The sequence below is a fragment of the Gallus gallus genome, chromosome 21 (genome assembly GCF_016699485.2).
Source record: "Gallus gallus isolate bGalGal1 chromosome 21, bGalGal1.mat.broiler.GRCg7b, whole genome shotgun sequence".
Lineage (NCBI taxonomy): Eukaryota > Metazoa > Chordata > Aves > Galliformes > Phasianidae > Gallus > Gallus gallus.
The window spans coordinates 617386-645086 of NC_052552.1; the positions used below are offsets into that span (position 1 = coordinate 617386).

Below are 27701 nucleotides of genomic sequence, written 5' to 3' on the forward strand. Positions count from 1 at the left end.
AGGCCGCGCTCCGAGCCGCGGACGCTCCCCTGGGGGGCGGTCGGAACCCCCCGGTCCTTACGGGAGGGGCCGGGGCCCCGCGGACAGCACCCGGGGGGGGTCGCGGCGCGCAGCCGAGGGGAGGTGGGTCAGGGGGAGGGGGCTCCGGTGGTCCCTGCCCCGCCCGCCCCTGGGGGCGGGGAGCGGAGCGGCGGAGCTGCGGCTCCCACCGGGGCTCTGGCGGCCGCTGCCGGGGCTGCTCGGGGGGCGGGGGCCGGGCCGGGGTCCGTGCCCGTGCGGCGCGGCGGGCGGTGCCGAGGCATGCGCCGTGCTTCACCCGCCCGCCCGCCGCGGCCCCGGCTGGGCGCTCGGCTCGGTGCGGGCGGCAGCCCCGCGGCGGGGCACGGCACCGGGTTGCGCTACGCCCTCGGCGGCAGGTACGGGAGGGGCGGCACCGGCACCGAACCCGGCACCCGCGGCGTCCCGCTGCCCGCAGGGCGCACCCGCCGTCGGACAGCCGAGGGGCGCGGGGCTCCGGTGCCGGGCGGGGGGCGGCGGCTCCGAGGGTGGGCGGGGGTCGGCGGCGGCCGTGGGGGAGAGTAGCCGGGGGAGCGGCGCTGGCGCTGGGCGACCCCTCCGGGCGGCCCGCGGGGAGGCAGCCGGAGCTCTGCCCGACGACGCCTCCCTGCTCCGGGCCGCCCGGGTCCGTTCGGGGAGCCCGAGCCGTGCGGGGGGTGCCGGGACGCGGCGGGGAGCGGGAGGGGCGGCCGGGCTGCGGGGGGAGCGCGGGGCTGCGGGCTCCGGAGCATCCGCGGAGGACGGAGCGTCCACTGGCGGTCCACTCGGCGGTCCGCCGAGGCGGGTGGCACCGGGGCGCTTCGAGGCGGTGTCACCCGCGCCCCGAAATCCCCCGAGAGGCGCGCGGGGGGGGATGCGGAGGGGCCGCGGTTACATAAGAGCGGATGCTTTTCCCCTCTTCTTTTTATTTTTTTGTTCCTTCTTTTTGTTCAGCGCGTTGCACAGCCCCCCGGGGACAGCCGAGTGGTGCCCCCATGCGGGGAATGTCACGCGTCGAGGTGCAGCCCCTGCACGACCCACGCGGCCGGCACCGCGGGTATGGGGTGCCCGGGAACTTCCCCGGGGCACCGGCGGCGTGGGCTGCGGGCTTCCCTTGGCGGCACAGCAGGCTCTGGAGGCTGGTTTTCCTATAGTTATTTTTAAGAGAGAAAATCTTCTAATGGAAAGCCCAGAATAGCTCCTGGTGTTTGGAAGCCGTGCGGGTAGCTCTGGGTGCTGAGCTGTGCCCCGTGTGGGGGTCCCCGAGCACACATCACAGTGTGGGGCCACGGGCAGCTCCCTGTGCCCGGGGTGAGGCGGTCGTGCCAGCAGTGCCTGCTCGCTGCTTCATCCCAAGGAGTCTAATTATAGCCGAGAGGCTGCAGCGCCAGCGGGCACAGTGAGCTCAGGCGTCTCCTTGGTGGGGAGAAGCCTGCTGGGCTGTGGTGGCACTGTGGGGTGCCTGTGGTGCTGTTGACGGCCTCGCTGACTTGCAGGTGTTGGGCTTGGCAGCACCCAGGACTGCCCACCCCAATGGAGCAGAGGGTGCCCTAGGATGCCTCCGGCCGCAGCCCCGCAGCGCCCTGCTGACGGTGCCCCGTCCCTCCACCATGCACGATGAGCAGCGGCTGCCCGGCAATGCGGTAGCCTGGCTGGCGTGTGCCGGCATCTCGCTGCTCGCCAACGCCTGGGGCATCCTCAGCATCAGTGCCAAGCAGAAGAAGTGGAAGCCGCTGGAGTTCCTGCTGTGCTCCCTGGCAGGCACCCACATCCTCAACACCGCCATCCCCATCACCACATACGCTGTGGTGCAGCTCCGGCGGTGGCACTCAGGCTATGAGTGGAATGAGGGGCTCTGCAAGGTCTTTGTCTCCACCTTCTACACCCTGACGTTGGTTACCTGCTTCTCTGTCACCTCCCTCTCCTACCACCGCATGTGGATGGTCCGCTGGCCCGTCAACTACAGGTACCACGGCTCAGCCTGCCCCCTACCACATCCCCGGTCACGAATCGGTGCCTGTGCTGGAGCCCAGGGAGAGGGCAGCAAGCACTGGCATGCAGACCCCACAGTGCTGAGCACTCTGGGGGCTCTACCGCTCTCCCCAGGCTGAGCAACACACGGAAGCAAGCCGTTCACACTGTGATGGGCATCTGGATGGTCTCCTTCATCCTCTCCACTCTGCCAGCGGTGGGGTGGCACGACACCACTGAGCGCTTCTACGCCAGGGACTGCCGCTTCGTCGTGACAGAGATTGGCCTGGGCTTCGGCGTCTGCTTCCTGCTCCTCATTGGGGGCAGTATGGCTGTTGGTGCTGTCTGCATTGGCATCGCTCTCTTCCACACTGTCTTGGGTCGACGTGGCCCCGATGCCAGCAACAGCCGCTTCCACGTGCCCACCATCGTGGTGGAGGATGCCCAGGGCAAGCGGCGCTCCTCCATTGACGGATCGGAGTCCGTCAAGACCTCCCTGCAGATCACCTACCTGATCACCGTCATTGTCCTCGTCTATGACATCCTGATGGGCTTCCCAGTACTGGTGAGTGCTACTGGGAAGGGGTGCGGGCGTGTGGGGCTGCTGGTGATGGGCTGATGCTACAGGTGGTGAGCGCTGCCAGCCTGCGCTCGGACACCTCCTCCGAGTGGATGGTGCTGTGTCTCCTCTGGTGCTCGCTGGCACAGTCCCTGCTCCTGCCCCTCTTCCTTTGGGCCTGCGACCGCTACCGTGCCAACCCACGTGCTGTCTGCGAGAAGTGCCGCACCGTGCTGGCCAATGACGATGAGGATGAAGGTGGGGTGCGTGGCAGGGGGGGACACGCTGAGGGCAGGGTGTGCCCAAAATGACAGCGCACCCATTCCTGTCAGAGAGCAGCCTGGAGGGCACGGTGGCCGTGGCAGGAGAGCTGGTGTACGACCGCCCCTACGAATACGGCTGCGCGGCCGAGGTCCTGGTGCTGGACCCTATCGCCACGCGTGACTTCTCAGTGCTGGAGCAGGGCCTCCCCCCAGTGAGCCCTGCCAGGACGGAGCCGGGGGACCGCATGCAGTACCTGCAGGTGAGGGTGGGCTGTGGGTGCCCGGGCAGCGGAGCCGTGGCCCCCAGCGCTAACAGTGTTTTCCCACAGGTGCCCCCGCTGCGTCGCTTCTCCCATGACGAGACAGACCTGTGGACCAGCAGCCAGGTTGCCGCGTACCTGCAGCGCTGGGGGTCGGGCGGAGAGGCGGTGGGGCTGGCCCGGCTCCTGGCCCCCCACCGTGACCGGCCCCGCCACGGCCTCAGCCCCCACCCCGACGAGCAGCTCGCCTACCGCCGCCGCCGCTCCGCCGACAGCCTGGCCGTCCCGCTGCGCCTCTCCCGCGAGGACCTTCGCCTGGCCGAGCTGCACGCGTTCGGCGGCGAGCCGGGAGCGGCGGGCGGCACGGGGCGCTCGGCCTCGGTGTCGTTGCTGCCCGCGGCGGCGCAGCACCGGGCGCTGCTCTCCCCCTTTCCTCTGGCCGCTCTCCAGCGGGAGCCCCGGCGGCCGCCCGGCCCCACGGGCGGCCTCGCGGTACCGGGGCAGCTGTTGGCCCCCGAGGACCCGGCGCGGCTCCTCGCCCCGATGCCCGCCGGGGGCTGCGCGGGGCGGGCGCAGCGAGGGGGGCCGGGCGCGGAGCCGTGGGCGGCGAGGCCGGGCCTCGGGGACGGCGGCCGGGGCAGCACCAGCAGCTTCCTCAGCTCGCCGTCCGCCTCCTCGGGGTACATCACCTTCCTGTCGGACTCCATCGGCTCGGCCTCGTAGGGCGCGGCGCGGGGGCACAGGCCGCGCGGGACGGCCCGAGGGGAGCGCGCCGGGGCCGGGCCGTTTGCCGGCGTTAAGGACTGCACCGCGGGACGCGTTCTTTTTTTTTTGTCGTTTATGTTTTTCAATTTTCAATAATAAAAGGCTGCACAGAGCTGCGGGCTGCGGGCGGGGCGGGCTCTGCCCACCGGGCACTCCGGACGGCGTCCCCTCACGACCGCGCAGGCGCGCGTTTTCCGTTCTGTCGCGAGAGCGCTGCCACGTGACAGGGCGGGGTGAGAGGTCTCGCGAGGACTCCCGCGAGAGCGCCGAGCTGCGCGCGCAGCCGTTTCCAGGGCGACGCGGGGCGGGGCGGGGCGTGCCGCCAAGATGGCGGCGACGGAGACGGCGGGGCGGTGGCGGCGCGGGCGGCTGGGCCGGGAGGCGCGGGCCAGTCTGGCCGCCTTCCTGCTGGGCGCCTCGGTGGCCGCGCTGCCGCTCGCGCTGGGCTCCCCGTCCGCCCTGCTCGCCGCGCCGGGCCTGCGGGGCCGCCTGGCGCTCGCCCTGCACGTGGCCGTCGTGAACGCGGCGCTGCTGCTGCTCTATCCGCGGCCGCTGTACAAGGTGCGGGGCGGTGCGGGGCGGTGCGGGGCGGTGCGGTGCGGTGCGGTGCGGGCGGGGGGGCGCCGGGTTGGGCCGCGGGGCCGACAGCAGCGCGCTCCCTGCCCTCTGCTTGCAGATCGCCATCCGGGCCGGCTTCCTGGGCTTCGCCTTCGGCTGCGGGCTGTTGCTGAGCGCCGGCCGCTCCGCCTGGCGGCACTTCGGCTGGTGAGGGCCGGGGGAGACTTTGGGGGGGGCAGCGCCCCGAGGGGGGCACCGGGCGTGGAGGAGGGGGCGTCACGGGGCCGGGAGGGCGGCACCGGGAGAGGAGGGGGCAGCGGGCGCCGGGGCCGAGATGCGAGCGACCCCCGGGCCCTGCCGTGCCCCTCCCCGCAGGTACATGTGTTCGCTGTCGCTGTTCCACTACTCCGAGTACCTGGTGACGGCCATCAACAACCCACGCAGCCTCTCGCTGGATTCCTTCCTGCTCAACCACAGCTTCGAGTACAACCTGGCCGCGCTCTCCTCCTGGGTGGAGTTCACACTGGAGAAGCTCCTGCTGCCAGGTCAGCCCCAGCCCCGTGCTGTGGTCCCCGACACATCTGCTTGTGTGCTTGGATGGTGCTTCTGGCCACACTTGTAAAGCTGTGCTGCCAATAGAAATAGCCTTACTTAAATTACGTGTGGCTGCAAACCAAATCTGTTTGCTTTTTGGTGGACGGTGCTGTCCTTCCCCAGCAGTGGGGCTGGCTGGAAGGTCAGGCTGCCGAGCCTTCTGCTGAGCCTCAGGCTTGTGGGGTGAGCTCTGCTCTGCCTGAGCTTTGCTTCACGATCCAAAGCCAGGTCCTGCTTCGTGCTGTGTCTCTCAGAGCAGCTGCACTGTGTGCTGCAGACGGTGCCGTTCACTCAATTAAGAGGCAGGGGTGCAGCAGCTGATGCTTTTCTTGTTGCGGAGCGGCAGCGTGTTGAGCACAGCCTGTGTGTTGTTCATTGCCTTGCTTTGAGGTGGGGCAGAAGCCCACCCCCCTTTGTGTCCCTGCCTGACCTCCCCGGGGTCCCACCCGCACCCCCTGCCCGCAGCGCGGAGTCCCCTGCTCGAACCTGTAGTGACCCGTGCTTCTTCACTTGCAGAGATGAAGCAGATCACCTGGCTGAGTACTGTAGGGTTATTGATGGTGATCTTTGGGGATTGTCTGAGGAAAGCTGCCATGCTCACAGCTGGCTCCAACTTCAACCATATTGTTCAGAATGAGAAATCGGACACTCATACTTTGGTGACAAGTGGGGTGTATGGGTGGTTCCGGCACCCTTCTTACGTGGGATGGTTTTACTGGAGTATTGGAACACAGGTACTGTATACAAAACCCTCGGATCCTTTCCTCTTATGAACTGATTGTTTGTTAATGCTGCCCCAAACCTGTATGTGACAGAACCGCGGGCTGTCAGCATCGGTTTCTTGGGGAGATGGGGCCGTGGTGGAGCCGATGGGGCATTAACCACTGTTGTCTGTTGGCAGGTGTTGCTCTGCAATCCCATCTGCGTGGTCGGCTACACATTAGCATCCTGGCGTTTCTTCAGGGAGCGGATAGAAGAGGAGGAGATCACTCTCATTCACTTTTTTGGAGAGGAATATCTGGAGTACAAAAGGAAGGTGCCATCAGGTCTCCCTTTTATTAAAGGGGTGAAAGTGGAACTGTAACACAGGCTGGAACCGGACTGGTTGAGAAGACCTCCAGCTCTGGGTGAGGAACTATGCATAGTGCTGGCGCCGAGCAGCCTGCTCCCATTTCCCGGCTGTCCGCTCGCTGAGGGCTGCAGGGCTGGGCGGCCTTCCAGGTCACCAGGAGATCAGCAGCTCGTTCATCCTCCTCGAGATAAGAGTCCTCCGTTGCACATTCAGGGATCTTCTGGATAACTTAGCCTATAGCAATCTTAAAGAGAAACGATCCTCCTGCCTAAAACAGCTGAATTGTACTGAAGCTCATGTGGACTGATTCTTCTGGAGAATGAGTTTTTGCCCTTCCATCCCTGCACTGGAAAGATGCCAGCTGGAATGTTGTTCTTATGGCATAATACTATTTTAAAGCTTTTTGACCTTATGAGCCAGACAGCACAGCTTTCATCTCTGGAGGCCTGGTCCTGCAAGCCCCTGGCTGCTGCTCGGACAGCTTGCAGGAGCACGCCTCTCTCTTTCTCTTGTCAGATGCACCGGTCTGTGGAACATCTGGACGTCAGCTGGCAGCAGGGAACACATTGGGGTTCCCCTGACACTGCTCACGGAGCCTCCTCCATGCTCCTGGCACTCTTGCGTTGCCGGTACCTCCATGCCATGCCCGGGGGATGAGCTGGCTCTCGTTTCTCTCAGTGAGCTCAGGAGCCGTCGGCTGCTGCTTTCCCAAACCTCCTTGCTGTGTCTGCTCTGTCCATGCAGACGGTGCTCATCCAAGACCTGCTTCCAAATCACGCTGCTTCCTGCCCTGCCGGCTGTCTTCACTGGCCAGCTCTGTCCCCAGAGATCCCAGGGCTTTGGTTTGGAGAGTCAGGAGAGGGCTTTCAGAGAGCTGTAGTGCTTGGTTTGGGGGAAAACCTGGGATGTTGGTGCGGATGGGAGAAGCTTCCAGGGAAATTCTCTATAAACAAAAACAAGTTTGGCTAGCTAATGCTATTTTAAACATGGCCATTTTGGAAATGGTTCCTATTCAAGCTTTGTGGTATAATTTATTCTGTTGTGATATACCAAAGAGGTTCACTGTTTTCTTGGGTTTTACATAGTTCTTCCTTGCTGGAATGGAAATGAGTCGCTTGTCAGTACACGCTTCAGGCTTGCAGTATTCCTTGGCAAGATACTGTGATTCAGCTCAGGAAAGAGGGCACTGATGGGAATCGCTTTTGTGACTTTTTTTTTTTATAAAAGAGAAAAAAGAAATTGCCAACTTCTGTCTGGTTGTTATTTGGGGACCTGGAGGTGATGGGCAGAGCAGCAAAGCTGGAATTCCTGACTTTATAAATCCCAGTGGGTTTTCAGTACTGTTCAGTATTACATTGAAGTATGACTACGACTTCCAGTAACTGAATCGTGTAGTTGGTGAGATAGGTGCAATCCTTGGGCTCTACTTGCTTAACCTACATGGAATCCTTTCTTCTCGGAGTTCAGCTTTGTCTTACAGAGCACTTTCTGCACCGAGTATCAGCTTAAAACGTTCACCGATAGATTCTTTTACTATGTTTTTAGCTTGGAGGAGAAGAACCGACACGAAAATACAACAATCAGGTAGTGGTGATTTCTGTGCAGTTATTTGTGAGCTCCGTTTTATTTTATTTTTTTTTCAAATGTTTCAATCTTTTTTGCCTTTGAGAAGGGCTGGACCAGTGAGACCTGGCAAACCCCTTTGCCCTGGGCCAGAACAAAGAGCAGAGTCCATTTATGCGCTTTTATTTTCACTTTTGACACACGAGATAGGGAATATAAAGGAATTCTCTTTCAGTCATCCTAAGCCAGATGTAGTGTATCACATAGCAAACAAACTCAGCCACGTTCAGTCTGTTTTTCCATCCTTGCTCTTGGCACAAGCCATGTGTTTGAACATACTACGAAGAAAACCATAACCACTGCTAACAGAAAGGCTAAAGTAAGTAGAATCCAGGTATGTTGGATACAAGTCTGTGCCTCCACAGGGCAGCTCTCACAGCCTGACCATTACTGCGTGTGTGCCCCGGGCTGAGCACACCGCAGTCGGTCACAGCCGATGCGGAGCAGCACAGCTCTGGGTGCTCAGCTCGAGCCTGGGGGTTCCTCCCGGTCTGCGCTCAGGGTCCCACTCCTCTGTGCACTCCCACGGTGCTCCTTCTTTGGGGGTGGGTCCCCGGGGGTGAGAGCAGGTGTGCAGCCCCCTCGGCTACCCAGCGCCTGCTCCCTGCTGTCTGTGCCGCCGGGTGAGCTGTCCCTAGGGCAGGGGCAGCGGGCTGGGCAGGCAGCTGAGCCTGCTGGGTTAAGCAGCTCTTTTCCAGAGCTCTAATCCTCTCCGATCCCTTGCGCTCAAAGGGCATGCAAGGGCACCTGACCCCCTGAAAGCGCTTTGCTTTCCCTCCCCACTGTCCAGAGAGGCATGGGGCGATGCAGACGGCACCAAGGTTTCCCTGCTGCCAGCGTGAGGCTGGAATGAGGCATCCCTGCGCACTGAGGTATCTGCACTGAGACCCTGGCAGTCACCTACCTTTGCGCTGCTTCACTGCTGTCATCAATCCTGAGCAGTATCTGTGTGTGCTCATCCTTGGGCTCCCGGGGCTCCTGCAACCTGCAGCAGGATGAGCCGGACTGTGGCTGGATATGGGAAGGGGAACAGGGATGGGCCCCAGCACCGAAAGCACCCGCACTGCTCACCTGGGCTCCAGCCGCTCCTTCACCTTGGCGATGGAGCGGACGTAGGGCGCGATCTGCTTGGTGATGGTGGTCAGGCAGCTGTTCTCCTGCCGCAGCTGCAGCAGGTCGTGGAGCTGGGCTGGGGGCGAGAGTGCTGTGTCTGTGCCCTGCAGCACCGAGCGGCTGCTGGGGTGGCTCTGCCCATCAGCTGTACCTTCGTAGATCTCCTGCTCGTTGGCCACCCTCTGGTACGTCTCCTCCCAGACCTGCAGTGGGAACGGGCGCTGCTGGCACAGGCACGCAGCACTGGGGAGGAAGGAAGGGATCCTGCCCCCGCACCTCCTCAAACACACTGCGCATCATTTCCACCGAGGAGTAGTGGGCTGCAATCTGCACATCCATCTGCAGCGACTTCTGCAGGATCTCGCTCATGATCTCCGTGCGGATGAGGGAGTGGTGCTTGGTGAGGTCGCGGTGCAGCTCCTGTACCTGGTCCTTCAGGCCCTGGATCTCCGTCTGCAGCATCTGCGTGCACAGGGGAGAGGGACAGCAATAGGCGGTGAGGGACAGGAGCTTGCCCCCCCCGCCCGCCCTGCCTGTCCCATACCCGGTAGGTGTTCTCGTAGTTGCGGCAGTGCTCAGCAAACGGCGTCTCACGGCCCTCGGCCAGCAGCACTTTGGTGCTGATGTATCGGTGCAGCGTCGGCTTCCGCACAATGGAGCTGCTGGACATCTTATCGCCAGCGGGGGGGCAGCCAGGCACCATCAGTGTCTTGGAGCATTGGCTGCCAGGGATCCTGCATGGAGGTGACAGCGGTGGGATGCAGAGGGCGGCCCCCGGGACCTGGCACTCCCTGCAGCCGGAGCTGCGCGCAGGGCTGGGGATGTCCAACCCCTGAGATGCAAACTGCCCAAGCCCCCCTGGTGCCTTCCTGCACTTGGGTACCCAGGTTGGTTGGAAGCACACTGTGCTGTCCCAAAGTAAGGTTTCTATAGCAAGTCCTGCACTGGTGCTCATTGCCCCGCTCAGCAGCTCAGCTCTGGCACAAAGGAGGCAGGAGCTGGCTTGGTGCGGCCACCTTTGTGCAGGAGCTCCTTGCCCACCTCTGCCCCAACCTGCTCCCCTACTGCTGCCACCACCTCCCCCAGCTCCCTGCTGGCCCCGTGCAGCGCTGCAGTCCCACTAAGCAGCACCACTTCCCCATCAAGCAATGCCACGATCCCACCGTGCAGCGTTGCAGTCCCTCTATGCAGCTCCGTTCTCCTGGTGCTCAGCTGCCCCATGCCGCAGAGCCCGGCCGGGCGTGAGGAGTGGTGCCCATGGGCAGCAGTGCCTGTTTGTCCTCTCCGCGGGACGAGCAGCCGGCAGCGCCTGGCAGGGCCCGCGCCACTGTGACATCAATGGGCCTAAATATATCCCAGCAAGGAACGGCTGGGCACTTCTATGAAATTCTGATAAAAATAGTGGCCGGCCAAGAGGCTGCGGGGCCGCAGTGGAGCGGGGTGTGCGGTGAGCGGGAGTTGGCACGGCGCTGGCTGGAGCACGGCACGGCCCTCGGTGGGGCTGGGGACCGTGCGCAGTGTTGCTCGGTGTCCGCTGCCAGCACTGCCCGCCCCGTTCCCAGAACTGTCACTTGAAGCCCCCGTGCCTGTCGTTCATCAGCACAGCTGCATTCTGTGCTGTCCCCATGCCACCTTCGTGGGGACAGGCTCAAGGGCAGGGAAGGGGGGTGAGGCTGGCACGGTGACGCAGCGATGCGGGAGGGAACGCGTGGCGCAGCGCGTGGCCCCCTCTGCCCGCCCCACCCCAGCACCTCACATGTTTGCTCCGGTGATGCCAGGCCCGATGCCGCCAGCACTGCCCACCACGGAGCGGCGAGGGGTGAGCACCAGCAGGGGCTCCAGGCAGCGCGCAAACTCTGCGCGGTACTCGGTGTTGATCTGCAGGGTGAGATGGGCAGTGGGGCTGGGGCAGGGCTGGGGCTGGAGCTGCCCATGGGGCGGTGGGCAGGGGTCAGCCCCACGCTACCTTGCTGGTCTGGGCTGGCCGCAGGCGGTGCGGCAGTTTGACGATCCTCTGCAGCCGCTCCATCAGTTGCTGGAAGGCAGCGTTGAGGTGGGGTCAGGGCTGTGTGAGGTCCCGGCACCGCAGCACCACGTGCTGCGCAGCGTCAGCACGACTCACATAGCCCAGGTCGAGGAACTCGGCTTTGTTGGCGGAGCTCAGGAAGGCTGAGCAGATCACCAGGTGGACCTGTGCACAGCGGTGTCACTGCTGCCGCTTCCCTGGGGTCTGTCCGACCCTCAGCGCAGAGCCGGGCCTGGCACTCCAAGGGGTGGGTGACCCAGCCTGGCCCTACCTGCAGGGTGGGCAGCAGGGAGGCGAGGTGGGCCAGCTGCTCCTTGAACGCCTTCTCCTTCTCCTCGTGCTGGCTGTTTAGAGCAGGAGCCGGCCGTGAGGAGCTGCCCGGGCACTCGGTGCACACCAGGAGGGCACTCCACTTGTAGTGGTGCCCAAGGCCCTGCAGCCCCTCACCTCTGCACAGCTTTCAGGAGTGCTTTCTTCCTGTCGGAGAGCTGCTCCTGCCAACAGCATGGGCACACTTTGTCTTGCAAGCTCAGCTCCATGCCAGCACCCCACTACAGGGCATGGGGCTGCTGGGACACCCACGGGCACAGCCCCACACCTGCATGCCGCTGAATAGGGCGTTGATGGCCGACTCCTCCTCGCTGGCACTGTTGCGCACCTCCTCGATCATGGCCTTGAGGAGGACGATGGCCTCACGCGTGGATGTCTGCAGCTCCTTCACTGCCTGCGGGGCACAGGGGAGGTTGTGGCCCTGCCGTGGCCCCACACCTGACCCCACGCCCCGCTCACCTACCAGCACCGCCTGGTCCAGCTTCTCGCAGCCCTGCATGTACGCCGTCTCGATGTCGATGCAGTGTGCGCGGCTCTCCCTGCGGCCGGGCGGGCAGTGAGGGCACGGCTGGGACACGTGGCCATGGGGAAGCGTACGGGGACACGGGGACGCTTACCCCTGCATGTCCCTGAAGCAGTTGATGCAGAGCATGGACTTCTTCTCGGTGGAGAACATGATGTAGGGCTCCTCATGCAGCGCTGCAAGGGACAGGGACGTCCTGCCCGGCGTGGCACGGCACAGCGCGGCGCCCGCGGGCGGTACTCACGGCACTTCTTGTGGATGGCTTTGGTGCGCTTGCTGAGCGACACGATCTCGTGGCGAGCGAAGACTTTGGCGCGGTGCGTCTCCTCGCGGCACGGGGCGCACAGCGGCTGGCTGCAGGTGTTGCAGAAGCACATGGTGTCCAAGTCCTGCCGGTACAGAGGCGGTGGTGGCGGCGGCGGCGGCGGCGGCGGCGTCCCAGCGGGGTGCCGGGCTCTGCCGGTTCCTCACCGCCTCGGCGCAGAGCCGGTCGCAGTTGGCGCACTGCGCGTCCTCCGAGCCCTCCGCCGAGCTGTCCACCAGGAACTGAAGCAGGCGGTCCACGGGGGGCAGCCCCGTGCCGCCCCGCACCACCGAGGGATGCCTGAGGGAAGGGGAGGGCTGAGCAGCAGCGCGGGGCGGGACTCGCGGCGCGGTTTCCACGCGCGGCGGCGTCCCGAGCGGCCGTACCCGCAGAGGGGGCAGCGCAGGCGGCCGGAGGCAGCGCGGCCCCGCAGGCAGCTGGCGCAGAAGGCGTGGTAGCAGTCGAGCAGGCAGGGCTGCTGGAAGGGGCCGTGGCACAGCAGGCACACCAGCGGGTGCCAGGCGCCCTGCTCCAGCTCCGCGCAGCTCCCCAGAGGGGAGAAGATGCCGCCCGCCATCGGCAGCCCCGGCCCCGCCGCCGGCCCCAGCGCCGCGGGGCGGACCCTCCCGGCCCGGCTATTTTTATCCGCTGGCCTCGCGGGGCGGCTCCGCGGGCTGCGGGGGGGGGGGGGAAGGGGGGAGAATGGCGCCGGGAGAGCGGCCTCGGGATGGGGCCTCGCGGGGTTACACCGCGACGGGTGCACTCCTGTCACTGGGGCGGCCCTTTCAGCGGGACGTCCGTCGCGACGCGGTGTTTGTCGTGACGGGGTGCGGTGCTCCGCGGTGATACGGTGCCCCGCCGCGGGACATCCCCCGTGGAGATGCGTCCCCGTGACACTGTGACACTCTCCTGTGACCCCCGTGATAGCGTTCCCCTTCGTGGGGCGTCCCTCGTGACGGGTCACTCCTCGGCAGCTCCGCGGCACTGCGGGGACGCGCCCGCGCCGCAACCGCACGGCCGCCCGGGGCGGGGCGCGGCGGCCCCACGCACGTGGCCGCTGCCGGCGGGATCCGGACCGCGCCCCCTCGCTCCGGCCCCGCCCCCGGCCGGCAGCCCCGCCCCCTCGCAGCCCCGTGCCGCGGCCAGGCCGCACTACCCGCCGGCAGAGCCACGAGCGGGCGGGGCCCGGCGGCGCGCGGCGGCCGGAAGGGATCGATGGTTCCGGCGATCGTTCGGCGCTGCCTACGCACGGCGCGCGCCGCCGCTCTCCCTGCGCGCGGCCCGGCGGCGGCGTGGGCGCAGGCGGTGCGGGGGGCGGCGCACGCGCGGTGGCCGCCCGAGAGTGTTTCCGCGCATGCGCGCGGGGCGGCGCTCCCTTTTTGCCCCTCGCTGAAGCCGCCATGGCGCCCGTGGTGAGTGCTCGCCGGGCGCGCCGCGCCGCTCGGCTTCCCGTCCGCTCCGGGCCGTCCTCGCCCTGCCGGCTCCCCTCCGCCCCGCCCGCCCCGCCGCTCGGGCCCGCCTGACTCCGCTCCTGGAGGGCCCGGCCCGGCCTAGCGCGGCTCGGGCCTACGCGTGGTGCTGGGCCTGGGCCTCCGCCTCCCCCTTCCGCCGGGCCCGGGCGGGCGGCGCGGGGCGCGGGCGGTGCGGGGCTCCCGGCCTGTCCCGCTTCCCTCCCCGAACCGCCGGCCGCTCCCGGCTGCCCTCCCCCCGGCCCCCCTGCCTGCCCCCCGCCCCTCCCGCGTCGCCCCTCACCGCTCTTCTCTCTCCCCGTCCCGCAGAAGAAACCCGCAGCGAAGGGTGGCAAAAAAAAGAAGCAGGTGCTGAAGTTCACGCTGGACTGCACGCACCCGGTGGAGGATGGCATCATGGACGCCGCCAACTTTGTGAGTGCTGGGGCTGCCCGGGGGGGGCTGCTGTGTGAGGCCCCTCTGCTCCTCTCGCTGCTCTGTGCGCTCCTCGGGCGCTCTGCACCGTTGCATGACGGCCCAGAGCCTCAGTGTGCATCGTGCTGAGTGCTGGCGGAGGTGTATTGCTGCTTAACAGCTTGCAGCTGAAGTGTGTGCGTATCTGTGAACAGTATGTAGTATCCACCCCTGCGAGGGTTTATTTCACGTTGAGCTTTGAGAAACACCATTGGAGGAGAGCACCATGTTCCATTGCCGTTTGGTGGATGCTTTCAATCAGGCTTTGCTTGTTGCTGTGTTCAGACACAGCGCGCCTCTGAGACGTGGGTTTGTGGTGAAGTATCCTTTGGACCTCATTTGGAAAGGACCTGCAAGGATCGTTGAGTCCAAGAGAGATCGGAACGTGTCTTGCTCTGTTCACAGTGTAATAAATGTCATCATACCGTAATGGTGTGGTCACTTGGCCTTTAGTGTGTCCCTTCTGTGCAGATGTGAATGGCTCTTTGTGAGCTGTGGTGTTAGCCCATGGGTCCTCTCAGAGGATCCAGGCCCACAGGGAAAGGCTTCCCCTCGCTCCTCCGTGACACGTGGTCGTTTTGCCTCCTCTTAGCTCTGACCAAAATGTTGAAATGCTGAGCACAAACAGATGCCAACAGCTCTGACTGAGCGTCTGTTCCCTCTTCCAGGAGCAGTTTCTTGCAGGAGCGGATCAAAGTGAATGGGAAGGCTGGAAACCTGGGTGGTGGCGTGGTGACCATCGAGAGGAGCAAGAGCAAGATCACTGTTACTTCAGAGGTGCCCTTCTCCAAGAGGTGAGAACGTGACGGGCGCTGCAGGGCAAGGCTGCAGGCTGTGCTGTGCCTCAGGCTGTGTGAGGCAGCACTGCACAGCCCTGGGACTGTAGCACTGGGCAGTGTGTGCTGGTTGCTCGGCGTTTGGGTATCGAGGTCTGCAGGTGCTTTGCTTATAATGGAATTGAGCTCTGCTGTGTGAGTTTTCCCTGTGCGTTGCTGTGTTTGTCATGAGGAGGTGCTTTCTTTTTCTGGGGTTGCAGTGGTTGGTGAGGATGGCATCATTAGTGCCTGAGGTGCAAGATCTGAACCTCTAAAATGGCGATGTGTGAGGAAGTACTAAGTAATGAAGTGATGCTTTGCATCAAGGTGTGCTGACCCGGTTAAGCTCCATGTGCAGTTAGGTACGGTGACTGGTTCTGAGTGATTTTTAAGACAGATGTGGTCGAGAAACCTCAGCAGGATGGCTGTGTGGGATGCACAACTGACGGGAGTGGAATTTGGAGCGGGGTGCTCCTTTGCTAACCGCACCTTTAGCAGCCTGCTGGTGTTTTGAGGTGGCAGGCAGGCAGTGTGGGCATGGCTTTTACCCGTGTGCCCATCCAAGCACTTCCATTCCAGCCTCCTTACCCTCATCCTGCTGGCCGTCTCCCTGGCTCTTGCCTGACACTTCTGTCCCTTATTTGGCCTTGATAATGTTGATTTTTGCTGTGGGCGGAGATGGCAAGTGGGGGAACTGGAGGCTTGGAGCGGTGGGAAGAGGTCGGTGCGTGGTGGTGGTACTGCCGGTGACATCAGAACTTCCGCCTGGGGGGCTCTGCTGTGTCACTGTGGTGCTCAGCACATCCTGGGGGCTGCTGAGAGCACGCAGGGACCCGGGCCTCGTTGTGCCCCTCCTGGACGGCGGCGGGAGGGGGTGGCTGCCAGCTTAAGGGGGGCCTGGAGGAGGTGGGGGTGTCAGGGGTTGCTCCTGGTGTGTGCACACGTGGAATCCATCCCCTCCCCAGCGTGGGGGGCTGAGGGCAGCCTGGGGGGGGTGTGTGGAGGGGGGTTCTGCAGGCAGGTGCTCACCGTGACTGTGGCTGGGGGGAGGTGAGCACCCTGGGGCAGTGCTGTGCGCCCGGCCCAGCTGCTGTGGTCCCGCAGGTACCTGAAGTACCTGACCAAGAAGTACCTGAAGAAGAACAATCTCCGCGACTGGCTGCGCGTGGTGGCCAACAGCAAGGAGAGCTACGAGCTGCGCTACTTCCAGATCAACCAGGACGAGGAGGAGGAGGAGGAGGAGGACTAAAGCGCACGCGGAGATGGAAACGTTTTGTACATTTTCCTGAATAAATTGTGGGAAAGAATTGTTACCGCTGCGTTCCCGGCTGGTGGGGGCTGAGGGAGGGGGGCGGGGCGTGACGTCACGGGGCGGGGCCGCCGGCCGCCATCTTGGCGCGGAGGGGCCGCGCCCGGCGCTCCCGGCCGGCATGCGGGGCCCGGCGGCCGGCGAGGAGCTGCTGGAGGAGGCGGACAACGACGAGGACGTGTCAGGTGGGCGGCGGGGCGCCGTGCGGCGGGGTGGCGGCGGGAGGGAGGGAGGGGTGGGCGCGTCCGCGGCGTTCGCGGGGTCGGGGCCTGACGGGCGCTGCCGCGGTGCCCTCCCGTCCCTCAGCGCTGCGGTGCGGCCCGCCCGGCCCGCTGTTACCGCCCTGCGTGCCGCGCCGGGCCTGATGTGGGGAGCGGAGGCGCTGGGGGCGACTTGAAGAAACACGGGGTGTCAGCGCTGTGAGCGGGGTGAGGGTGGTGAGGACGGCCCGTGAGGGAGCGCAGCGGACACCTGTTGGGCGCCGGCCCCGCTCGCTGTGATCCATTTTAACGGGCTCTGCTGGGAGATGTGAGAGGCACAGGGATGAAAGCACTGCGCTTCCGAACGGCGCTGAGCCGCTCCCTGAGGGCGGGTGGTGCGCTGGTGTGTGCTGGTGTGCCTGTGTGGGTTCAGAGCATGGTGCGGTGACACAAACCCTGCTGTCCATCAGGTGCCGGTGAGTGCCTGGGGCTGAGCACAGCGCTCTGGGGTGCCCAGGGAGGGCAAAGCTGAGCTGTGCCTGGGAAGGCTGCCCATGTGAGTTGTCCTTCTTGCCTTCAGAAGAAGATGATGGGGTGCTGGAAGGACTGGAGGAGTTTTTTGCAGAGGAGCAAGTTGCTGTGCAGAAGAAAAAGAAATCCAAGAAGCTGAAAGATGGCAAGGTGGCCAAAATCAAGAGGAGGAAGAAAGAGGTAAAGCTGTGTGCTCTGAGATGAGGCTGGTGGGTTCCTGCCAGATGTGGCGTGGAGGTAGGATGCCCAGGGCACCCAATGCCTGTGGTGACAGCAAAGACACCTGGGGAGCTGTGGGGCTCCAGGAGCAGGCAGCTCCCTGCTGTGTGAGGATGCTTGTGGCCCGGGGAGGTGACTGAGGATCGGGTTTGGGTGGTTCTTATCCAGCTCCAATGATCTGCTGAGGTGGGTGCTGTTTCTCCTTTGTTCCTGGTGGAGACTTTTCACTGTGTTGTCCAAATAAATGAATGGTATGGAAGCTTACAGTGTGCAGGGCATAGTAACAAAGCACCAGGATGGTTCCCAGCCCATGAGGTTTGGGTGCCTGCAGTGCCTTCTGGGGGGTCCTCTCTCCTGCTGCCTGCTCTTAGAACACTTGTTTCAGCAATTCTCTGGTACACCTGTACCCCACTACACTGCACCAGGAAGGCAGGCTGTGCCTGTGTGGCACTGATGTGGAAGGTGAGGAGCAGACATGTATCTGTGCTCTGAGCCTTCCTCTTTCTGGTTGCTGGCGTTTTGAGAACCTGTTCCTTTCAGTGTATTTCCTTTAATGCTGGAAACGCAATAAATGTTAGTTTTGGTCCTCAGTTGTGAGAGTTGTCTGCACATCATCTTGTTCTCCTTGTACGAACTCCCATGCCCTGCTTGTCCCATGCTGCACGGTGAGATGGTGGGGATTGTGAGGATGAGGATGCTGCCTCCTGAGGTCTTCAGTGCTGAGATGGCAAAGAGTTGTGGCCATCAGAAAGCGTGCAGATGTTTTGTTGTGGGCTGCACTTGACCAAAACATTCAGCAAGGAAGGGCAGGGAGGTCTGAGGATTTAGCATGTGGAAGGGTTTTTGAGTCTTCTGTGAGAAAACAAAGACAAGGCGTCATGTCCTTGAGTCTAATGGCACCTGAATTGTTCTTCCCACTGCCCCCTTCTAACCGTGGGCTCCGCTGTGTGTCCCAGGAGGTGGCTGGGCTGTCCCTGCATGCTCAGGAGGGCAGGCTGTGTCTTGGCTGAGGGCTGTGAGCACCAGGCAGGCACTGTGGGGAAGGAGCAGTGAGCAACTGCTGTTCCTCAGACCCTTTCCCCAGGAAATTTGTGCCTGAAGATGAGCATCGAATGTTCTTATGCAGCAGAGCCAGAAGCATCCCCACCCCTTCCCTTGCCAAGCAGGGGATCAATGATACTGTTCTCTTCCAGTCATCGCTGCCACTCCCTCTGGGACTTGTATGAGCAGATTGGCTAGATGAGGTGGCACATCGGAGTGCTTTTGCTGCCGCCAGGAGCATTATGTGCTGTGTATGTAAAGAACCTGACTGAGTCTGGCGTGCTATGACCTGGCAGCTGTGAGCAGAAGCCAGAGCCCAGAGGAGGCTTTTCCCCTCCTTCGTGGCCATGGTGATGTTCTGTTTCTGCAGATACCGCACAAAGCTGGCTCAGGCCGCCTTGCTTCCTGTGTGTTTTGCAACGTGGGATGCATTTTTTTTCCTGTGCTGCTTTTTAATAGAGGAAAGATAAGATACTAACGTGTGGTACGTTCATTCCTGGCAGTTCTCTGTTCACGTCAGCCTGCCTGAGGCTATGGGAGCAACATGTGCAGCCTGAGCCTTGTCTGACTGCTTCCTTGCTGGGGGTGGGAGGAAAATAATGGGATGGATGTTGAGGGCGTTTTCTTCTTTAATTAATGCCTTGTGCGGGCAGTGTTAATCAGGCTTGGTTCTGCCTGTCAGAGATTCTTCTGTCTTCCACCAAAGCCAGCGAGGAGCTGCAGTGCTGTGCATAGGCACTGAGCTGTGTTTCTGACCAGCACCCAGGCTGCGTTCCCAGCCAGAAGGTAAAAGAAAAGGGAACCCTCAGTTTGGGCTTTCTTTTCCTGAACCTTTTCCCAGAGGTTTGGGGATGCAGGATGCTCTTTCCTCCTATTAGGGGAAGAGATGGCTGACCTAACCCTGGAATGCCCCATGTTTTTGTCACTGGGGCACGCAGCAGAAGTGATGCTGTGTTGCTTTTAAATGGGAATTTGCCTGTTTAGCCTCATTGCAGCTCATTCTGGCATTTGTGGCAATGCTCACTGAAGCTCTGGTGCTAGACTTGATGCTGCAAACCCCAGAAAGATCTGCATAAAATAACTGGCTGCGGTTTGAACCTCAGCGTATGTAGATGAAGGTCCTCGTCAGACAAGAAAGCAGGGAGAGTGGGAATTTCAACCTGTACTGCAGTCGTTGCCATGGCAACCAATTATTCAGTGCTAAATTATAACTGCTAAAGGAAAAGCTTTTTTTTTTTTTCCCCCAAACCAGAAAGGACCCGACATCAGTAATGGCCGCTGAGCGAAAATGAATCTCTGCAGTGAGAGCAATTGATTTTTGCATAGCAAAGCAGATGGACGCTGTGGCTGCGATGCCGGCCGGGCTGGGAGCTCCCAGCGGCGGGAGGCGACTCCCGGCTGTCCCCCGGCCGGGCGCTGTCCGTGGTGCTGAGCACCGCTGCTCCTGGTGGGGCGGCTTCCAGAGACAGGACAGGGTGTAGGAAGGAAAACGTATGCCCAGAGGCATGCATTGTCGCTGTCTTTCTTGCAACGCGAGTGATCTGCCCGGCAAGCAGTGGCTTTCGTTAGGGTGGTAATGACGTTGTTGCAGTAAGTCGCTGTCTGTCCTGGAAAGAAACCTAAATTCTGCTTTGCTGGGTTCCATGCTCTGGCTCTCCCATGCTTGGTGTGTACATAAGCCTGGTCCTTGCTGACTGCATCTGTCAGCCATCCGGCAGGGCCCAGGCCTTTCTGGAGAGGTTCTTGCTGCTGAAGCTGTGACCAAAAGCCTGGTGGGAGTTCCATGTGGCCGCCTGTCTCTCAACATCTGTCTGGTGAGCTATAAGACATGCATGTGACTCAAGAGACATCCTCTTTCTTTAGGTTCTTAACTATTCACACTGTGCTAGAAAAATGTTACTGTACTCCTGTAAAACCATAAATATGAGATGGGATGGCACACATTGCAGTGTATTATGTCAATCAGAAAAGTTACTCAGGTTCCACCTGTCTGAAAACTTAAGATCTTTTAGCTGAACGGTTATCCACCTCTCAGAGGAGTTACTCATTGCTTTACTGTATGGCTGTTTTTACTATGTATGTTCATTTACTTGCTGTGTCCTGGCTTTCTGTTTACACCGCTGCACATCAGAATGGTATGTGAACATTGTGGTATTGCAGCATTGTGATGCTTTCAGAGGAGTGTGTTACAACATGGAGGCAGAAGGGGTATCCACTTGTGTGCCTGTGGCTGAGGGAGGGCAGGTGCTGCTCTTTCTCCACTGTCATCTTCTGTTGTAGGGGAGCAATGATGAGATATCAGACAATGATGAGGAGATTGAGGAGAAATCTGAGAGTGAAGGAAGTGACTATTCCCCCAACAAGAAGAAAAAGAAAAAAACTGAAGGAAAAGAAGGAGAAAAAAACCAAACGGAAAAAGAAGGATGAAGAGGAGGATGATGATGATGGAGGGCTAAAGGTACCAAAGATTTGTTCATCCTGAGCTGGTGCTCAAACATTGGATCTCATGGTGTGGCCTGGTCCCTGCTGACATTTGAGTACACTGTTCAGAGAGTCACTGAATGAGAGCAGAGCTGTAATTGCGGGTCACTCACCTTGCACTGATGGATAAGTTACCTTTGTTTAAGGCACAGAGGTATACCCATCAGGTAGAGTGAGTTAGCCACCTGGTAATGTGTGCTCAGAGTTCCTCATGGTACCTTTTGTGGTATTGAAAGCACTACTGAAAGCAGTGGTTTATTTTATTTGAAACAAACAGAAAAGCAGCCATAACAATGCTGATTTTTTTGGCTGGCTTTGCTTTTAAAACCATGAAGCATTTGCAATTCCAGCAGCAACCCATTCTGCAGTGGACTCTCATCAAGGGCTCTCAAGCACAGCCTGGCATTTTTACTGGCAGATGAAAGGCCAACATGATCCTATGTTATTTTTGTTAGCTACAGAGATTATGTTTCCTGGAGACATGAAACCTGGGAAGGCTTTGCATTATATGATGTGGTATGAGGGGCATTTGGATGACGTTGTATTATTTTGCTTCTTGGAAGTGTGTGAAGCATTAGTTTATTAAGCACTTGTGTATGCTTTGTTTTTTTTATATTGCAGAAACAAATCTCTGTGTCGCTGACTAGGGAGAGAGTTTAACATGGGGTATATGACAGACACTGTTTGTCTGCAGAGCTGTCACTTACATTAACAGTGTCTCTCTGTAATTCTGCAGGAGCCTAAGAGCTCAGCCCAGCTGATGGAAGAATGGGGCCTTGATGATGTAGATTACATTTTCTCAGAAGAAGATTACCATACTCTTACTAATTACAAGGCATTCAGCCAATTTCTCAGGTATAAAACCATAGGTATCAATGGGGTCTTGGGCAGTGATTGAGATTTGGATATTACTCAAATAAGAACCTGAAGCTGTGATGCAGAATTTACTTTACAAGCTCCTTACTGCTTCTCCCTCCATGACAAGAAAGGTCTTCAGGACTCCATTTTAATTGCAGGATAATTGACTGGAAGACAACTGAATTGTTTCTCCCCCCCATGCCCACTCTGCATAATTCCACTTTTTGTGCTTGTTTATTTGTAAAGTTTCTGTAGGAAAGAAAATAAGTAACAATAGCAATTTTGGCTTGTATTATGAGGTGTTCAGGACACAACAGGTACAGCAGTCTGAGAAATGTAAGCATGTCCTTTTCGTTATTTCCTCAATAATAAAGTTCTGGTTTCTGCTGCCTTTCCAGTGGAGCCACTACCAGTGCCCCACAGCGACCTGCTGCCATGAGTCATGCACTGCTAATGCTCCAGAGCTGAAGAACCTTCCTGCAGCATGTGACAAGCAGGAGCAGATGTGCACTTCCTTTAACCTGTGATTTTTTTTTTCCCTTTCCCCCACCCTTCAGGCCTCTGATTGCCAAGAAGAACCCCAAGATCCCCATGTCCAAGATGATGACAGTGCTTGGTGCCAAGTGGCGAGAGTTCAGTGCCAACAACCCATTCAAGGGCAGCTCGGCGGCGGCAGCAGCGGCAGCCGTGGCTGCAGCAGTGGAGACTGTCACAGTTGCGCCACAGCTGCCTGCCAGCCCCCAGCAGCCTGCCTTGCCCCCTGTCATCAGGAAAGCAAAAACCAAGGAAGGCAAGGGTAGGTACCAAGCACAGTGAGCTTACTGTGAAAATTCTCCTGTTTCTGACAGCAGATTTGCACTTCTTTCTTCCTATTTGGAAGGTTCTGTGTGAATTGCTGTAGAAGCTGGGCAGTGGGGGAAGAGGAGCAATCTCCTCGGGAGGATTGCTGTTCCAGTTATGCACTTATCAGTTGTTGATGCCTCCAGAGGCTTAGAACAAGCAGCTCAGAGCTGGTACTTTACCAAGAGTGCAGCTTGCAGCAGCTTCCCTGTGCTGCAGCCTCAGATCCTGCAGTGTCTTTTGGGCTGCCCCAGCAGAGAGGGATCTTTTCTCCCTGCTTTGCAGACCTCTAACTCTGCATTTGGCATTCCCAGCCTTGTTGCAGTTTGCAGGCCGCAGTCCCTTTCCTGCATTCCAGGTTAGCTGTGTTCCTCCTGTGCCAGTTTTTTCTCCCATTTCCTTGCAAGCACTGGATCTGGGCTGGCAGCCTGAGGACTCTTGAAACAGTGGAACAACAAGACTTTTGTTCCTCCAGGTCCAGGTGTGAAGAAGAAAATCAAGAGCTCAAAAGATGGGAAGAAAAAGGGGAAGGGAAAAAAGATGGCAGGCCTAAAATTCCGGTTTGGAGGAATCCCCAGCAAAAGGAAAAAGGGCTCCTCTGTAAGTGTGCATTTCCCATTTCTGTGCAGGGCCTCGGGTGTGGGATGGTGCAGCAGAGAAAAGCCAGGACAAGTTCCCTTTGCCTAAAAATCTCCCTTGTGCAGGGCAGTGTGTGCTGCTCCAGCAGGATTGCCCTGTTCTTGCCAACTTGCATATCCCTCTTGCAGTGCCTGTCGCCTCCTAGAGATAACACAGATCACAAATCTCTGCATGGTCCCTGCCCTCCAGCCTTGTGTGGCATGTCCTTCCCTCACTGGCCCTCAGAGTGTCTGGACATCCCATTTGTGGAAGGGGCCAAGCTGTCTTTGGTTGGAGATGGAAGGATGCCTGGATGAAGGCTGCTGAAAAGAAATGCTGCAGCCTCATTTGTGCCCCTCTTTGAGATGCCAGTCTCTGTTTGGGGTGTTTGTTCATCCCTTGTTAGAGACCTGTGTCCAAACTTGTGTTTGTAAAGATGTCGTATCTGGGCATGTTTGCTGCTAAAACCATATAATCGCGTCTATTTTCAGTGATGAGGTTGATAATGCCATCATTTCAGATTTCATTTGCAAAGGAATTCTTCAGGGCTTGCACTCCAGCTGAACTTTATGTCAAAGAGAATTATCAAATGCTTTAATTAAGTTGCCATTGCTTGCCTCCTGGCATCTGTGGCTCTGCAGCATGACCTGAGGACAGCTGAGCACCCCAGTAAGTGCATGGGAGCAGGGTTCTGCTGCAGTTTACATGCAGCACTCTTGTCAGTGTATAAATATCAGATGTAAGCAAAGCATTTTAAAGAGCGAATCTCCTGAATAACTACTCGATAGGAATGGTTCTCCTGCAGATCTTGATAGTACTGTGCCAAGTCCCATTAGCTCACCTTTACTGGAGTTCCCTGCCTCTCTTATTCACATAACAACCAGTCTGTAAGTAACTCTGTGTATCAGAAGTAGAAGAGGAAGGAGCAGACTGGGGCAATCACTCAGTCCCACATCACAGAAAATCCATCCCATGTCTGGGTACGTTCCAGATCTGTGCACTTGCATTTCTAAGACTGAGGAGGAGCTTGGGCTTGCTCCTGCAGTCAGAATGCTGTGCACAAAGGAGCATACAAACTGGGGCTTTGCATGTGCAAGTCTGGTCTTCAGAATAAGAATTCAGACACTGTTATGTTTTGAGGGAAACCAAGAACCCATCTCTTGACAGGCAAACACGGTGTGAACTTGAGTCACTGATTTATGTGTTTTGTTCAGTGACTGCACCTTGATGGTGCTGCTCAACCTGGCTAACTGCCTCTGTGCTGTGCTGAGCAGTGCGAGATAATTGTCCTCTGGCTCTCGTTGTAGTCTGTGCTGATTGATTGCCTGGCTGGAACATCGATCTGACGGAGGAGATTTACCTGCTTCCTAATGCCTTGTGACACGTTCTTATGAACCCTGGCTGCCAGTGCCAGGAGTGTGATAACCCTGCCACTGTCCCTGATGCCCTAAACAGCCAATTCCTGTGGGAGCCCTACGGTGCTTCTCTTGAGGAGCTCAGCTGCTGATCAGTGATCTTGTGTGGCTTCGTGCGACTGCTGGTGCTTAGCTCTGCTCTGTAGCAGAACATCCTGGAAGTGTCTGTATGCCAGCACCTGGACACTGTGTGGTTATGTTTTCTCCTCTGCAGAGTGAAGAGGAAGAGCGGGAGGAATCCGACTTTGACAGTGCCAGCATCAACAGCTCCTCCGTGCGCTCCGAGTGCTCGGCTGGCCTGGGGAAGAGAGGGAAGAGGAGGAGAAAGAAAAAGAGGAGTAGGCCATCCCTTTGTACTCTGTTCCTGTTGTTTGGATTTCCCAATTCAGATGGTGCTTTCCTGGTCCTTGCAGTTCCAAGCAGTGTCTGGCACTAATTCCGTGGGAAAGGAAGGGATGTGCTTGTCTGTGTGTGTGATGAGAGGTGCTTTCATGATGTGCAGACTGTTGTCAGTGGGTTTGCAGAAAGCACAGTCTGCTGTAGGGCTTCCCCGCAGCACTGCTGGTGGTGAAGGAGATCAGCCTGATGCCCGGACCTTTCCATCCACCACTTTCCTTCCATGCCCCAGGGCTCCTCTTGCCCTAATCCAGCTCTGTTGTGGCTTACACTTTGTCAGGAGGGCAGCTGCAGCACTGAGTGGTGCTTTGGGCACTGGAGCGCAGTGTGAACAGGTGGGCAGCTGCTACCTTCCTGCATGTCTGGTCCTTCCGAGGTCTGTCCTGAGGCAGCACGTTCTGGAATCTGTGGGGCTCCGGGGGAAGTGGTTTGCACAGGCACAGCCCCAGAGAAGCACAGCGTGTGGCTGGCTCCTGAGGAGCAGGCCTGGCTGCAGGCGAGGCTGTGCTGGCGGATGGTGTTTGTCTGTGTGAGATGTGTGGTTGGTGGCAGGCCAGGGCTGTGGTGATGGCATAGGGAGATGAAGGGCAGCAGCGATAGATGTCTGGCAGGATCTGAGTGGCCATGGGCCGCTTTGATGTGCATATTCCTTCACTGGTGGAGGCTTTGTGTTGGTCTGGTTAATGACATTTCCATCCCTGTTGAGAGCAGTCCCTCTGCACCAAGACACTGTGCATCTGCTGCTTCTGCTGATGAGTTTTGCTTTTGAGGAACCAAAGGGTGCCTTCTGTGCTCGTGGACAGCTGGGAGGCGAGTGTTTTGCCTCCTGTGGGGTATGGGCCTTGTGGCCCACACTCCTTCCTTCCCTTCTCTTTCTGGATGGAGCTGGAGGAGCTCCTGTTCTGCACCCAGCGAGTGCCCAAGGAGAGTGCAGCAGTCCCAGGAGGAGGGTCCTCAGCTGCGTTACTGTTGCATGGTACATTTGCTGGCGCTGGGGTCTGTGGAGGTTTCTCTGACTGCCTCCCTTGCAACCTCTCCAGGTTCTGGCATTCTCCATTGAGAGCCTGAAGGAACCAAAGGATGATACAGTGTGGAGAGAGAAAGAGAGACAGAGGTGAGATGATGCTGTGTGCAAAGATAAACTGTGATGCTGAGGGACAGAGAGGCAGGGGGACATAGCAGGAGGGGCTGAGGTGAAATGTGTTGCGTTTTCCTTAACTATACCATAGAGGAGCAGCTGTCTCGGGAGAGCTGGTGGCTCTGCTGTCCCTCTGACTGCATCTGTCCCTTGCTTGTAGTTGAAGAAGGTGATGGCTACGAGACGGACCACCAGGACTACTGCGAGGTGTGCCAGCAGGGAGGGGAGATCATCCTGTGTGACACCTGTCCGCGTGCCTACCACCTCGTCTGCCTGGACCCTGAGCTGGAGAAAGCCCCTGAGGGCAAGTGGAGCTGCCCACACTGTGTGAGTGTGGGTGCCTGTGGGAGTGCTGCGAGGTGGGGGGCACCAGCAGAGGGTCTGGGTGATAGGGAGACTGGCCTGAGCCTGGAGACATACAGTCAGGCTGGAGCTGGGGTACTTGAGAGCACTTAACAGTCTGCACTGGGCCTGGGCTGTAATGCTGGTGTATTGCCTGTGTGAGTGGGATGGGTCAGGTACGGTGCCTCCCTCTTGCGATCCTACTCTGGGCTTGGGGCCCCTTAGTGCTGTGGTGATGCTGCTGTCCCCCTCAGCTTTACTCTGGCTGTACTGCCCCAGGAGAAGGAGGGCATCCAGTGGGAGCCAAAGGAGGAGGAGGATGAGGAGGAGGAAGGTGGTGAAGAAGAGGAGGATGACCACATGGAGTTCTGCCGTGTCTGTAAGGATGGAGGGGAGCTGCTGTGCTGCGACACGTGCCCGTCCTCTTACCACCTGCACTGCCTGAACCCACCCCTGCCAGAAATCCCAAATGGTGAATGGCTCTGCCCTCGCTGTACAGTGAGTGTTTCCTGCATTTGTCACCCTGTCCGTGCTCCTGCACCCTTTGGCCCTGCCTGTCCCCTGCAGCTTGGCTGCCTGTGCACTCTCCCTGTGCAGGCTGCTAAGTTCCCTGCCTGCTTCTAGATTGCCTGTCAGGTCCCATTTGATGTATGCCCAGTGTAGGGAGGGCTTTACCCCTGAGGCAGGCTTGCTGCAGAGGTGGGTGTGATTTGTGGGGCCTTGAACTGTGCTGGGCAATTAAACATGGAAATAAGGAAATGTTTATTGAGCTCAGCCTGCCCCAGTGGTAAGACCTGTCCCTGCAGGGGGTGTCATGGATGTTCTTCTCAGACATGTGCACCACCCAGCCTTCATCCGCTCCATGCACCCTCACCTCCTGATTTCTGTCTGCCTAGTTAGCAATAGCAAATGAATAACTTCTCCTGGGAGCAGAGCAGAGCAATGCTTTGGCTGTGCCCAGGGCAGCTGACCCTGTTTGCAGGGTGAGTGAAGTGCAGTCAGTGCCTGAGCTCATTCTAGCCCATGTGGTTCCCTGGGGTGCTCTCCTCTACTGTCAGCAGCAGGCTCAGCATGGGCTCTGCCTGGGGCCTGGCTGCTTTTCCCCTCACTGCGCTGCTGATTGGCTGCAGCCTGTGTGGGTCCCCTGCCCTCTAGACCCCCATACCCTGCAGACTGTCCACCCTGAGGCGGGTTGGGGCACGTCCTGCCTACCAGAGCCTGCGGGCACTGCACCTCTGAGCTGAGGGATGCAGTGATGCAGTGTGGCCACTGTGTTCTGCATTCCACGAAGGGAGGGACTGGTGGGACACAAAGCTGACAGGGATTGTGTTAAACTCCCTGCTCTTGTGTATTTGTTTTTTTCATCCTCAGTGCCCTCCTTTGAAGGGAAAAGTACAACGCATCCTGCACTGGGCGTGGAAGGAGCCTCCGGCCCCGCTGCCCTCTGCACTGCCTGCCCCAGATGCGGAGCTGGCTCTGCCGCTGCCAAAGGTGTTGGAGGGCATCCCAGAGCGCGAGTTCTTTGTCAAGTGGGCAGGGCTCTCCTACTGGCACTGTTCCTGGGTCAAGGAGCTACAGG

At 59.5% G+C, this 27701-nt stretch overlaps 5 protein-coding genes across 10 annotated transcripts in view; 4 read left to right on the forward strand and 1 right to left on the reverse strand.

Annotated features, from left to right (window-relative positions):
- Window positions 1–270: 270 nt before the first annotated feature.
- GPR153 (G protein-coupled receptor 153) lies at window positions 271–3966 on the forward strand. Of its 2 annotated transcripts, none has more exons than XM_015297063.4 (6): window positions 271–416; window positions 991–2002; window positions 2143–2572; window positions 2635–2824; window positions 2899–3089; window positions 3159–3966. In XM_015297063.4, the coding sequence occupies exons 2-6, from the start codon at window positions 1647–1649 to the stop codon at window positions 3810–3812; spliced, it is 1821 nt and encodes a 606-aa protein (XP_015152549.1). In that variant the 5' UTR covers window positions 271–416; window positions 991–1646; the 3' UTR covers window positions 3813–3966. The 2 variants fall into 2 exon arrangements, with proteins under 2 accessions (XP_015152549.1, XP_015152548.1); XM_015297062.3 differs by having other exon boundaries at window positions 1533–2002.
- A 202-nt stretch (window positions 3967–4168) lies between these two features.
- ICMT (isoprenylcysteine carboxyl methyltransferase) lies at window positions 4169–7324 on the forward strand. Of its 2 annotated transcripts, XM_040651126.2 has the most exons (6): window positions 4169–4415; window positions 4531–4619; window positions 4788–4957; window positions 5523–5740; window positions 5908–6133; window positions 6595–7324. In XM_040651126.2, exons 1-5 carry the CDS (start codon window positions 4182–4184, stop codon window positions 6088–6090), a joined length of 894 nt encoding a protein of 297 aa, XP_040507060.1. In that variant the 5' UTR covers window positions 4169–4181; the 3' UTR covers window positions 6091–6133; window positions 6595–7324. The 2 variants fall into 2 exon arrangements, with proteins under 2 accessions (XP_040507060.1, NP_001006298.1); NM_001006298.2 differs by having other exon boundaries at window positions 5908–7317.
- A 484-nt stretch (window positions 7325–7808) lies between these two features.
- On the reverse strand, window positions 7809–13032 carry RNF207 (ring finger protein 207). Of its 2 annotated transcripts, none has more exons than XM_417536.8 (17): window positions 12384–13032; window positions 12165–12297; window positions 11938–12082; window positions 11788–11869; window positions 11634–11709; window positions 11439–11564; window positions 11288–11334; window positions 11112–11184; window positions 10937–11005; window positions 10781–10849; window positions 10571–10692; window positions 9359–9548; window positions 9091–9276; window positions 8966–9017; window positions 8773–8890; window positions 8606–8686; window positions 7809–8335 (listed from the first exon to the last, which is right to left on the reverse strand). In XM_417536.8, exons 1-17 carry the CDS (start codon window positions 12572–12574, stop codon window positions 8164–8166), a joined length of 1932 nt encoding a protein of 643 aa, XP_417536.2. In that variant the 5' UTR covers window positions 12575–13032; the 3' UTR covers window positions 7809–8163. The 2 variants fall into 2 exon arrangements, with proteins under 2 accessions (XP_417536.2, XP_024998452.1); XM_025142684.3 differs by having other exon boundaries at window positions 8233–8375.
- Window positions 13033–13323: 291 nt separating this feature from the next.
- On the forward strand, window positions 13324–16047 carry RPL22 (ribosomal protein L22). Of its 3 annotated transcripts, none has more exon segments than NM_001395908.1 (5): window positions 13324–13409; window positions 13776–13880; window positions 14588–14595; window positions 14597–14713; window positions 15839–16047. In NM_001395908.1, coding segments are annotated over 5 exon segments (387 nt in total). In that variant the 5' UTR covers window positions 13324–13397; the 3' UTR covers window positions 15984–16047.
- Window positions 16048–16107: 60 nt separating this feature from the next.
- Window positions 16108–27701, forward strand: part of CHD5 (chromodomain helicase DNA binding protein 5) — a 28005-nt gene continuing 16411 nt past the window's right edge. The window contains 11 exon segments of the mRNA XM_025142683.3: window positions 16108–16228; window positions 16824–16954; window positions 20315–20407; window positions 20409–20492; window positions 21252–21370; window positions 21931–22169; window positions 22689–22813; window positions 24461–24584; window positions 25941–26107; window positions 26402–26620; window positions 27494–27700. Of these exon segments, the coding sequence (XP_024998451.2) occupies window positions 16165–16228; window positions 16824–16954; window positions 20315–20407; window positions 20409–20492; window positions 21252–21370; window positions 21931–22169; window positions 22689–22813; window positions 24461–24584; window positions 25941–26107; window positions 26402–26620; window positions 27494–27700 (1572 nt within the window). The 5' untranslated portion in view covers window positions 16108–16164.